This window comes from Falco rusticolus, chromosome 4, assembly GCF_015220075.1.
Source record: "Falco rusticolus isolate bFalRus1 chromosome 4, bFalRus1.pri, whole genome shotgun sequence".
NCBI classification, from domain to species: domain Eukaryota; kingdom Metazoa; phylum Chordata; class Aves; order Falconiformes; family Falconidae; genus Falco; species Falco rusticolus.
The window spans coordinates 73,458,499-73,472,022 of NC_051190.1; the positions used below are offsets into that span (position 1 = coordinate 73,458,499).

A 13,524-nucleotide genomic window follows, 5' to 3' on the forward strand; every position below is an offset into this window, starting at 1 on the left:
TTTCTAAACCAAGATGGGTCAGTAAATAAACAAATTTAGTACAGCAAATAGTATATTCATGGTCAGGGGTTGTCTTCATGAAATCACTCCAGAAATGGAATTTTAAAGGATAAATTTTATTCAGTCATTTCCACATAGATTTTGGGACTCTTAAAAAATTCTAACCCACTGTCTTCCAAAATATGGAATTCAGTATGCTTGTAATATCACAATGAAGAGACCTGATAGGGAAGTAGAATGAACAACTTCTCCCCATATTCCATGTATCCTTATATGGGGTAATAGGTAGAAATCCTAAACTGATAATGCCAGGCTTGTGCCATCCATTCTTTACAAGCCACCTTCCTTTTAATTTTATCTTATCATCTAATTGCAGCCTACTAGCTGCAGAAATCGGTTACTAGATAATGATATTGGGACTATTATTTTACCCATTTTTAGTGAGACTTAAAATTGGAAATCTAATATTCACTGTTTGACCGAATGACAGTTCCAGGATTAGCGTATGAGGTATGCCCATCATGTCTTCTGTTTAAGAAAATGAATCTCTATGAATGGCTGTTAATCAGTGGTCACCTGTTTTAAATACCTATTCTAGACTGATTCTTCACATTCTTTCTTCCCCTTTAGAATTTCTCTTCCTGGAAAGAAATATGTCCTGAAGTCATAAATGTATTACAGAGCTTATTAAATAGAGATTTTTAAGTATAGAACCATAGAATGGTTTGGATTGGAAGGGTCCTTAAAGATCATCTAGTTCCAATACTCGTGCCACAAGCAGGAACAACTTCCACTACACCAGGTTGCTTAAAGCCCCATCCAGCCTGGCCTGGCATTCAATATAGTTATTGAATGCCTATTAAAGAGATTTTAAAGTGAGGTGTTCTTAGGCTAACCAACAAGAAAATTATTTTGTGGCCATTTTTTGTCTCTGCATTTTTTTTTTTCCCCCCCAAAAAATGTCTGAAGGCCAGATGTTCTTTCTGAGCAGCTCACTGTGTATCCTTGAGAAGTGGAAGATTACTTCTTATTTTATTATTATTCTGTGTTCAGCCTGCTTTATTGCCATGTTCCCAAACCCTACTGAGATAGATGAAGGGAACTAGAAACACTGAACGAGACTGCCAGCATGACAACATATGTTTCAATAATAAAAATATTCTCTAAAATAGTAACTGTTGTAGTGCTGTTCTGAAAATTTATGCCAAACTCAGATTTTTGCAAAACTCCCTGACTACCTAATAAACAAGTGATGTGAGAGACTGAACTTGTGTAGAGATTCTATATGTTTCCAGGAGACTTTAGGCAATTTTATAAATGTCAGGAAACTCATTGGCATCAGTTGAGGTTTTAGCTGTTGTTTGATCCACAGAACCTTAATGCGTGTGGCAGCTGTTGAATCTCTGGGAACATGCGAGTGACTCTGTATACAGCATCTGATGTCATCCTTTACAAGTACAAAGTCCATGACTGCCTATGCATAGTTAAGAAAACTAATGTAATCAGTGTGAATTGAGGATGGGCTTTACTGTATAAGACAGCTTTAAGGAGAAAAATATCACAAGTTTTATATTAATTAAAGGAATAAACATAATGTGTTTCTTAGAGGCTGTTGTCTCTGTTCTGCTACTACTGGAATTAGCTACCTGAAATACCAAAACCAAATATGAACATGAAAAGAAACATTATTTTTATAATATGTGAAAGTGTGTAAAGTTTGTGAATATTTAGTGTTTTCTGCATGCATGTACCAACACATGTGCATGTTAAGATTCCCTAAAATACTACTTAGCAGTACAGAGTAAGTGGATTACATGGCATTATTAATATATTTTCTTAATTACTTTGTAAAGTTCATATTTCTCACATGTAAAGCCTGAAAATATTATTGTTAAATAATTAACCAGGCTAATAATTGTCCTTGAGAAACATTTTTGTCATATTTGAGTTTATAAAACAATTAATCTGGTTCATTTTCAAAAACATTTCATCATTCTGGTTTGAAGCAAACCACAAGGTTTTTCATCATCCCAAGAGAGAATTACATGTTTTAAGTGGGAAACTGAACACTTGAAGCTGGTTTCCAACACGGAGTACAGCTTTCCGTACTGTGAGAATTGTATTTAGTAAGATTTTAATTTCTGCAGTGCATCTTCACTGGCTTTCAACTCTGCTACCAAGTATTCCTGTCATACTTGTTCATTTCCCACCTCATGATTTGTAATTACCAAACAGTTGGTATGTTAATGCTCACTATGGGTTGTAGGGCAGACATTTCATGTCTGTAGGCTGAAATAGTATTAGATACAGAAATAGTATCTAATACAGATACTACTTTTTTTAAGTATAAAAGTAGCAGCATGATAATAGAAGCTACCATTCATCCTGAGTGACTTATATTGTGAAGCTTTTGGAAGTCATAAACCATGGAATTTGCCCACTTCCAGTTTGGTTCCTTTTACAAATAAAGTTTGGGGGTTGTATAGCACTGTATTCTGTCCTCAAAAATAAAATATCCAAATATGGCAGACAGAAGTAACATGAAAGGGCAGCTGTTCAAATTAAGACTTGTGACTGGAGAGTAATATGTAATTTACTAATTAGATAAAAATTCCAGTAAACTCAAATTTGCTGACTCCTGGTCTATAATTCCAGTAATGTGTATTTGTTTTCAAAACAAAGATTTTGTCCTGTGATGATGAGCAAAACAAGCTAGTAACTGAATAAAAAAAAGACTATATACCTAATCTTTATTGATTTACGGTAATCTCTTGTAATCTGCCCATCAAAGCAGGGAGCATGGTGAAGAAGTGTGGGATTTTTTTTCACATGTGAACAAGTGAATTGTTGCCGCCTTGTAATGTTTTGAACTAAAACACTAACATTTGTGGCAATGCAACTGTTAAACATTTATTCACTATAGTTTGAGTTTCTCTTGTTTTTGAAAAACTGCAATGCTGTGGCTTTTTTGTTGGCCATCTCATGAAACCATCCTGTCTCACAGGAATGGAGCGTATATTGTGGTTTCCGTAACTTGGTTGAGTGCATGTTAAAAGCTCTGCTTTCCAGATGGATAGGCTGACAGTGTGCTCACTGTAGATTTTTCTGTTATTAATTCTTGCTCTGATTTGTGTTTGCTTTTCCTCCACAGCCTTACCTTGCCCTTGGATCAAGTAGGCTTCCTTTCTGAGTAGTATGGGTAAAAGTGAAAAAGGATTCGAATAAATAGTCCATATGTAGCTTTTCATTCTGCTCTATTGAGAACTCTCTTCCGTTTGCAGTACCAGCAAGGTACTGCAGATACTGTAAAGTAAATCCAATCCTTTCAACTCTTACTCACAAGGCAGAGTACAACTAGAGTCAGTTTGCTTCCTTTCAACCACCTTGTTGAAACATAGCTTACCATGAATGTTTCTCCACCACCACCACCTCCACCCTTTGATGAACACTTTCAGATAAACTCTGTCATCTCTTGCCAGTCTGAATTAGAAGACCTGTATTTTACTTTCAGACCCATGGTAAGAACTCTGCTAGCTTAGGGGTGGCATGCTTCCTTTAGTGTCTTTTCCAGCTCTCATTCAAGGAAAGGATCTTCTTTTGGCTTTTTCTGAATCCCAGATAGACCAAGCCCCTCTTCAAGGCTGATGATACAGTATATGATCTTTGACACCTGCCATTCTGAAGTGGAAACAGTTGTGGCTGCAGAGCTCTTGTGTAGTGATGGCTAAGTCAGGGACCTTTCCTTCAGTTCCTTCGTATACAGCTTTCAAGCAGGAAAATCTTTTACTCGAAGTGTTTTGTAGGTATTTTCCAGTTGTTTGACACTTTTTAATGCCTTCTGCAGTAGAAGATAATATGATGCAGAGCAATCTCATATTCCACCGGCCAGCACATTGTAAACAGTCTGAGGAGGATACTTCCATTGCTGCAACACCTGTGGGCAGTGGCCCTTCCAAACTATTGGCGCACCTAGTGTCCCTGAACACAAATGGGAGCCTTGAACTAGTTAGTCTTCATTAGCCATCTCTCTGTTCAGAGCCAGACTGGTAGTCTTTCAAACTACGTTTATATCAAATAACATCAAATGCTTTAGTATGGACTTTACAGGTAAGGGCTCTAGGATTTGATTTGTTGCCACAGCATAATTCTCCAGCTCTGTCCCTTTTCTAGGACCCTTCACAATAGTCTGCCTAAATTGACAGTAGATGCTATGTTGGTGAGTATTTTTAGGAACAGTAACTGCATACCTCAGCACTCTCAACATCTATTCAACGGTGCCTAGGAGGAAACAAGATCTATGGCCTTTCCCCATACCTCTTCAGTTCTTTGTATGACAGTAATAACAGCCTCACATTTCAGATCTTAAGGACTCCCTCTTTCCTTGATTTGATAACTAGCTCCTAGGAAGACCTACAGAAAGCTAGAAAACTGTTACTTAATTTCAAGCAATGTCCAGGTTCAGTTCAGTCTTTTCAAACTCAGTGAGAATCTACAACTACGTTTTATATCACTGCAAGACTTCGAACCTATTTTTACTTTTGTATTGATAATGGCTTTCCTACTTGTGAACCGATACCAGTCTATGTTAAATTTTATTCTTTGGTTCACTTTCTAGCCAGTCAGTCTCTGCAAGTAAAATGGTATCTGACACCTTTAGGACACACAACCTCATTTGTATATCTGGTGATATGTATGGCACTTCTGCTCTTTGCCTCCAAATAAAGGTGCATTCAGTCTGTTCTCCCTCGGTTAAGTGGGGTTTTATTTCTCAGGCTGTAAAGAGCACTTCATTAGTTCTGCCTTTGGTAGCAGGGTCCCTTCACCATTTGAAGAAGAAACCTCTGTGTGTCTCTGTCCTCTGGGGTACTGATATTGGATGTGTCTCTCATGGATCTGGAGATTCGTTGCAAATGGATTACAGCCACAGGAGGAACTGAAGCTTCACATGCTTATTTTAGAGCACCATCCGGTTTGAAATGCATTCTGGTCATGTGTGGAAGACTCCTGCATCCAAATGATGATACAGTTATATAGTACATCAGTAGGATTGGATGAAGTGTCTTTTTTCTTTCAAAAGTTAATCTCTAAAAGAACCTTCCTGACATTTAAAATAAAATTTATTTGTGAACCAACTCTATAGGGAGATTAAGTGAATGACATTCTTGCACCTCTCCACCATGCATCAAGTGTCACTTGGGTAGTCTCACGGTGTTAGGCTTGATCTGAGTTTATCTTTTTACTTCCCATACTGATAAAAACTGAGACTTCTTTCTTAGTTGTGTTTCTGCTGGCACGTGTGGTTGAAGAAGCAGATGTTGTATTTCAACCAGTTTAACTTACCCCTTGAGTAATCTTTACTTACCAGAGTAAAACAGAACAGGACCCCAGTGGTTTTGACGTGACTGGGGCAGTTTTGTTACCAGGGCCTCTGTAAGTTGACCAGAGTCCCTGCCATTACATCTGGGCCAGGAACAGTGATCGAACTACATGATCCCTCCAGACTCAAAAAATCTTCACAACACTGTATTGTGGATGGCTGTCACTGGATGAGGATTTCTGTTCCTTTCCAGCATAAATGATAGGAATGTGTAATAGACTCTTTTCCACCGTCCTAGGTAGAGCAAAATTTCATCTTAGTTTGCCCAGCAATCTGTTCCTTCTACATCAACTGCAGTTCCTTTCAAATGTCGACTTCAGTTGAGTGAAGAGATAAACAAAAGTCTATACTAAGTCAGTCTATTATTCTATTCTTTATTGGACCTGTGCTTTTATCAAGTGATTTTTGGATTTCTGGTTTGGTCTCTTTCTGCCACCTCTTTCCCTAACACCTGTCAGAACTGTCTGTACCTTCACCAAATGTTTTGCCAGCTCTGAAGCCCCTGATGTGGACTTCAATAAAATAATGTTCTTTAAAGAAATCTGATGTTGCTCTCTTGGGTGGTTAGTGAAGAGTGCAACTACTTTGTTATGTTAATTTAAAACTACATATGGAAGCGCTTGCAAGTCAAAGCGTGTTCTGTGAGAGCAGACCATCTGAAAGCCTGTCTTCCAGCAGCTTGTCTCCTACACCTTTTCTTAACTGCTTTTATACTCTTTCCCTTTCCATCCCTGTCTTGCAGCTCTCTTTCACCCTCTGCCCCACACACCAATACCTGCAGTGGTAACCCACCGCGTGTCTCCAGCAATGGTCCATCCAACACCAGCTAGGCATGCAGTCATGGGTCTGGGCTTGTGCCAGCAGCTGAGTGGTCGTCTGCCTATTGCTGAGCACAGCGATTCATGGCAGGGTTCTGCCTTCCCTCTCGGTGGGCACACACACCTGTACGTTTCCTCCCTGTGGGATTTCCAGTTTCAACAACCAGTTGTAAGACTCTGTTCCCTCTGAATAAAGCTGAAATTGAGCAATGGATTCAGCAGTCAGCTGGAGACGTGGGAATCAGTTTCAGAGATCCCATCAATGTTATTTTCTTAGGAAACCGTTTTGGAAAAGTCGCAGGCTTGAAAGCCACTGATTATAGGTTTGCAAAATACACACTTTTCTCTGTAATGCAAGTCTCGATTAAATAATCATCGTTCTTGCAGATCTGATTAAATTCTAGCAATTGAAATAGTTGATAAATTATCAGTGTTTCTGTATTATCTTTAGGCAAATTTCTAAGAAGTTAGTACTACAGTACGTAATTGTTAAACATATCTCTCAATGGCGGTAGTGTAGAACTGTAAAGCAGTCCATATGTGAACAGGTTTCTTTTTCAAGGGCAACAGGTCTTTCAGGGCAGGATCTTTGTTAAAATTCATAGCCAGAATTTCAGTGGGGCTTAGCCATTATGTTCTGCTTTTGATTTGTAGAATGAAAACTTCTGGAATGTTTTCATTAAAACTTATGAAGTGTATTTTTTGCTTCTGAGGATAAACATGGGATCTTAAAATAACTGGTATTACTGATGAGAATAACTTTTCAAAGTAATATAAAATGACTTGTTTGTGTATCACAAGAGCCAACAAGTGAAACGTTTTTGGGACATGTTGTACTTAGTATTGGAAATAATTATTATAATTAACTGTTGATGAGATTCCCTTATATGGAACTTTCAGTGTATGGGATACATCAAAATGCAATTCATGAGGCTGCAGTGCAGGATATGTTTTGGCACATATAATAAAATACCAGCTTGGGCAGCTGAAGTACGTTTTTGTTAGATCTTTGTCACACTTTCAGCTTTGCTGTGTGAAGGAGGTATGTTGCTTTTTTTCCCCCTAGGTACAAATATATGGACTAGGTGAACTTTTAAAGTTTTCTGGGTACTGGAAATGAATGACATGCAAAGCTAGAGGATACATGTGATTTACAGATACCTGATTAAAATCTTGAATGTTTAACTATTTATAGGACAACAGTCATAGTGAAAACTTTGAATTATTTTGAAGATAAGAGGGGTGGCTTTTTTGGTCACTTCTGCAAGGCAGATAACTTTTTAAAGTTTCTTCCTGAAATGACCTGCTTAGAGCATCAGTAAATCACATTTAATGAATAAAAAGCATTAATATGTAATTATTGGGAGGCTTTACCATATTTAACATTTCAGTTGAAAGACATGGAGAATTTTCAATATTGGGTAATGCATTCAGTGACTTATTCTTTAAGTTCTTCCCATGTAAACATGCACTGAAATAACTAAGGACCTGGAAAATTAAACTGTTTGCAATTGGACTATCAAAAAAAGTATTTGTTAGTAGTTACAGGAGACTTACTTTAAAAAACCTGTTTTGCGTCACATGAAACTATGGAAAGTACTACATTGACAAGACAGTTTTTCAGGGAGGGAGGACAATACAAACAATAGTCTTTATTCTTGGATTTTGTTAAGATTTTATGAAAAGAACTGCATATTTGTAAACCAAAGTACAACTATGTAGCTTGCATTTGAAATAATATGTCTGTGCGACAGGAAGTTACTTCGGTTATATCCTTCCATACTGTAGAATTTTTTAGAGTTCTTCCTTGTTACACTGGCTCCGTGAGCTGCCAATTTGTTAATAAGAACCTACCATAAAAATATCCCCTTTTTAGAGGTAAATCCTGAATATTGAAATCACTGATCATTTTGCTGTTAATAAGCTTTATATGCTCTGGCATCGTTGATTTTAAACTGAGAACTGCTTGCAGTAGTTTACTGTAATTCATCGATAATGAAATCTACTCTTACTCTAGTATGTTTTGTAATACTGACCCCCTCCAAATGAAACTTTTACAATTCTGGAGTATTCCAAATTATTTAAGCGTTGGTCACATACCATCAAATTTTACAGTGTATGTATGACCCTTTTGTGTTGTAAGAGTATATAATCAATAACTGCACAACTTCATACATTGTTTGGCATCATGAAACTAAATGTGTTGAGCTGTAGATGTCATTAAAGCAGTGTAGTCTTTATCTGCAAGTACTTTTAAACAAAGTTTAGAACACGTAAACATAAAGATACATTGTTAAAGTATTGATTTTCTATAAGTATTCAAGTTATTAACTTCTAAAATCACAGGAATATTTTTCATTAAATAGTGAGGTTTTTCCAAATTAGTCATATTTATGGATCCTTAAGGTTGCATTTTAATGGTGCTGAATTAATTAAAAAATCCAGGGGTTATATTTCCAGTATATTAAGCAAGCAATTTACAAGTTCTTCTCACTAGGAGAGACTAGAAAGACAAAGGGAATTCTGTATGCTTTCTCACTTGAAGCTGTCGGGTACAGGATGATCGGAGAAGTCACATAATACAGGCATTTGTTTACCTGCAGGCAAGCCTGCTTGTGACCTGAAGATGGGCTCTGCAGTCCAGTCACAGTGAAAGGTAGCACCTGTGCTGCAAGAGAGGCAGTAGGCTGGAGCCAGAAGTGATTTAGTCCTCCTAAGTCTATCACATCTGAGGAACTGAGAGAATTCTAGCAGACATTATTCACTAGATCCACCTATATTAGTAATTTAGCATGTTAAAGAGCTTCTTTTTGGTGCAAATTGGCGTTGCACCTAGACTTGGAATCCTGCTGTATGCAATTAAGTGTCCTACCTGCAGTGTGGATGCAAGGGCTTCCAGCAACTGCCTCTGCTCTTGCATGGTGTGCATCTAGGATCGATGTTTGGCACAAACTTCATTGCCAGGAAGGATGTGATGTGGATACTCCTTAATACACCACAGCAAGTTGAACCCTGCTCTTTCCCTCCATGCACAGCATCGCTTCATAATGTAGATGTTTGCATTGTGCTCAAGTGGCAATGGAGTAACCCTTAGGAGTGCAAGTATATAACAGGCTGGCAATCTAGAGCTTCGGAAGACCTCACAGGTGTCTCCTCTATAGTCCTGTGTAATACCAAATTTTTGTCTCTCCTGTACATGGAAATGAGGAGAGCTCTGTAACCCATAATAGCTGCGTCATTCATCTGTTCAAAGTAAAACTGTTGCCTGTTATTTTTAGGTGTATATTGTGTTCCATGTTATCCCTATTGGCGTGTCCTAGGCAGCTGGCTTAAATTCAGAAAAGTTTTTAAGTATATGCTGGATGCCATTAGGTGTATACTTAAAATTCTTGGCTGATTTGGAGTTAGATATTAGGAGAAACAGAGTAAGAGTGGAATTCTGGTCAAATATATGATTTGCTTCTGTTCTTTCCCTGAAGCAGTTCTCTTAATGTGTTAAAAGAATAGTAGATCATTATGCATATTTCAGTTCTACATTTTCTGATTTCTTTTCTGTGCCCTCCTTAAAATAAAGTACTACAGACTTGCCAGTTTAGACCAAAGTTCACTGTTAGCACATACAGTTGTAATGAGAGGATGTTGTGATTTTTCTCTTACAAGAAAAATCTGTCATCTTCAGAAAGCAAAGTTGAGCTGAACTGGAAATAAAAATATAATTTTTTAATTATAAATTTTAAGTTTAAGTTAAGTTTAAGGTAACTTTTTGATTTGTAACAAATCAATTTACTTAATATAACATGAAAACAAGAAAGTTTCCCAAGGTTTAATGTTATTCAGAGTAATGTCAATGCTGCTATTTCTGGGATTTTGTGTTTACTTTTCATAGCATAGAAGGTAACATTAGCTTTTCACTTTGATAGCAAGAACAACTATGAAGGGAATATCACCAAATGCAGTGTTTCCCTCCGAGCAAGTTTTCCATTTTACTTTCTATGTGAGAAACACCACAGAGATGTTTGCAAATTTGCAAGAGGAGATGTAGGATTTTAAGTACTCCTAATGAGCAGTTTTTGGAGCTCTATTTTGGAGTTTCATGTTCTGTTTGAACAGTAAGTCTTTGTATCTTTTTAAACTAAAAGGTGTCTGCATTTCTTACCCTTTATGCCACCTTGTATTTCTCATTAATAACTTTATCAGGTTCACTTTTTTCATAGTGACTTTTTTGACTTAAAACCAGAGGGCTATGCTTTTTGCTGGTTTTACAACAGGAGATAGACATGTGCCTCCATATATGTTTTGGGGATCATGATTGTATTTGAGGTTAAAGAAGTCACAGACATATAAAAGCATTACAATAACAACATTTCACTGGTACATGTATGTGTGTTTATTAAAGAATGATGCTATAAATCTAAATCTCCACATAATACCTGTAGTCTCCAATTAACTTCTGTGCCACAACATCTTAATGAAAAGACTCAATGTAAAATGTATCTAGAAGTCTGTGGAATAATCTTTTAACATATTTCTTGATTGTTTTACATCACCATCAGCAATATTACCAAATTACAGTGATTTTTCTTCTGTTGTATTTAAATTTTCATTAATTTAAGGTCCAACCTTATGTAGTATGGCTAAACATTTCCATAGTAATCTGTATCTGAATTAAGAATATTCTGAAAGTGTTCTTTTTTTTCTTTTCTCCCCATCCCACCTACCCCAAGGATATGGCCCTTGTTGCTCCTGAAGCACCTTCAGAACAAGCTAGAAGGGTTTTCCAGACATATGACCCTGAGGGTAAGGGCTGTACTTCTTGCTGAAATATTTTTTTTTAATTGAAACATTCAGTAGAGACAAATTCAAAATAATAATGAATACTGCATTGTGTAGGGCATCTCTTAAAAAATAGGACCATCATTTTCTAAAATTTGTTCTAAATACTGTACTTTTAAATCCATTTCACATTTCATGCTGGGGTAATATGCTGTTTATACCTTAGCTGAATAAGAGAAGAATGAAATACTTAGTACTTAAGAAATTTTCAATCCAGTAGTCAATCTACAAGTGACATGAAGAAATTTTCTGAGAATTCTGTACTAAAGGAAGTACAACATTGTGCACTAGGAAGTACAGTTCTTGGAGCATAAGCTTTATAACCTTCTAATGTTATTTTTAATTAACATAAAGCTTAAATGTATATTTGATTTCTGTTATATTACATTTTCATAAAGTAACTGATCCACTATGATTGCAATCTTCATGAAATTTTGTTCTTGAATATATGTGGCATACACAGGATATTTTCTTATGTTTTGGAAAACAGAGGATGTCTAATGTTCAGGTACTATTTAATTAATCAAAAGTAGAAAAATGTACAGTTATTATCCCAACGTATGTAGTGGAGATGGAGATTGCTATAAAGAGACTGAATTCTTAGCAAGTATTAAGCTTCTATGTGTATGAATGATAAATGTGTAGTTTCTGTATTGCAGCCCTCATTAAGTGGGAGAGAACTATGTTCCTTCTAGAACTCCAACATTTGTTTGAAAATTTTAGAGATAAAGCTATGCAGTATTTGTATTTTTTAGTAGAATTTATACTCCTGTAAAGCATTTTGTTTCTTTTCCTAATATGAAGCTTTGCTACTTCTTCAGATAATGGTTTTATACCTGACACTCTGCTAGAAGATGTAATGAAGGCTCTGGACCTTGTTTCAGATCCTGAATAGTAAGTATAACAAAATTGAGATACTACAGAAGTATCAGTTAACCACATATTAATTATAATTTAGGGGGTTTCTGGATTCAATTAACGACATATTTTAATTTAGGGTTTTTTCTGGATTTTTTTCTAGCTTTCATTCTGGGCATATATTTTGAAGTGTTTAAAGTCAGCTTTAAATGTGAGGAATTGAAATTAAAATGTCTCTAACTTTGGTAGTGATAACTAGAAGCCAAAAAAACCCTGAGACCTACTGCATTACTATATATTGAGGAGATAGTCTGAATATATTTCTATATGTTAATGAGGGTGAAACTCTGTGACAAAAAAGCCAAACAATCAAGGTAGAAACAGATTAGCATTGAATCACCACTGGATGTATCTACAGAATTAGAAACTGAAACTGCTTCGGTTACATTTTTGTTTCCACCAACACTCAGTAGTGTTTATAATTGTCGCTTGTTTCCAGAAATGACACCTTAATTCCTAGGGTTAGCGTTAAAACTCTATTTTAAATACTTATTTTTAATTACTTATTTTTAATTACAAATTAAAAAATTAGTAAAAACAAATGAAAAAGTAATTTATGTTAGATCTTATGTGGACAGACAGGACCAATATTCAATGGCACCTTTGGTGTCAAAACTTACCATGTTTTGCCAATAAATGCTTAACCCAGAAAGGAGAGCTATGTGCTTGAACTTTTTTACATCTCCAAAAGATGGTTTGTAAACATACAGTCTAGTTTCTTAGGATCTAAATTGGTTGTTCCTGTAGACTGGCTGTGGAAACTGCAAGTTTACTTACCACAGCCATCTGAAATTCGATTGATGCTATTTTCTGTCCTTTCAAATGTTGCAAGGTACAACAGAGTTCACTGAGCTGTTCTTTGTGGAGAGTAGGAGTGAAAATTGAAATCAAAAGACTCCCGGGAAACTAAAACAAAAGAAAATACAAGACAAAAAAGCTAGCATTCATATTGTGTCAGTAAGTGGTGAAATTTGCAAAAGATGTTTTAAAGGGAGGGAAAGAAAAAAGCCTTAGTTTAATGGGTCTGAGAAGCTTTCTTTTGGTCTTTTTGTTCTGCTGCCTCAATAAATCTGCAAAAATCCTCTTTCTGCATTCAGCAGTTCTTCCATTTGGCTGTTTGGCCTTCAGGGTGTTTGTGGCATAGCCCGGGCCTATTTTATTGTGCACAGCACACTGAATAAAAATTGACATAGGAAGAGCTAGTCAGAAGGTCTGCTATATTGAAAAGCCATGATGAGACCATGGAATATTTAGTCTTGAATCATCTCTTAAATAAAAATTTTGTCTAACATTACTGTCTTGAGGACCTACTCTGTTATGCTGCTGGATGTCCTGTCTATTTAATGTGGAACACAAGTATAAATAATGCATTTCAAATTCCATATAGACTTCTCTGGTTGGTTGGTTGTTTTTAAGTAAAACTAAAGGCATTACTTCCAAGTGTACTATTTACATTTTTTAGTTCAAGAACTGAATGGAAATGCTTTGTGATAATCTAATCCAAGGCTTTAAGCTTCTCAGAATTTCAAGATGAATAACGGCCAGACCTGCTCAAAGTTTAAGAATTATAGAGGGGAA

The 13,524-nt window shown here is 36.3% G+C and overlaps 1 protein-coding gene across 1 annotated transcript in view; it reads left to right on the forward strand.

The window, feature by feature from the left end:
* Positions 1-13,524, forward strand: part of MINDY3 (MINDY lysine 48 deubiquitinase 3) — a 55,784-nt gene that overhangs the window by 34,901 nt on the left and 7,359 nt on the right. Inside the window, exons 11-12 of the mRNA XM_037383434.1 lie at positions 10,920-10,992; positions 11,850-11,922. Of these exons, the coding sequence (XP_037239331.1) occupies positions 10,920-10,992; positions 11,850-11,922 (146 nt within the window). The remainder of the gene's footprint in view (positions 1-10,919; positions 10,993-11,849; positions 11,923-13,524) is intronic.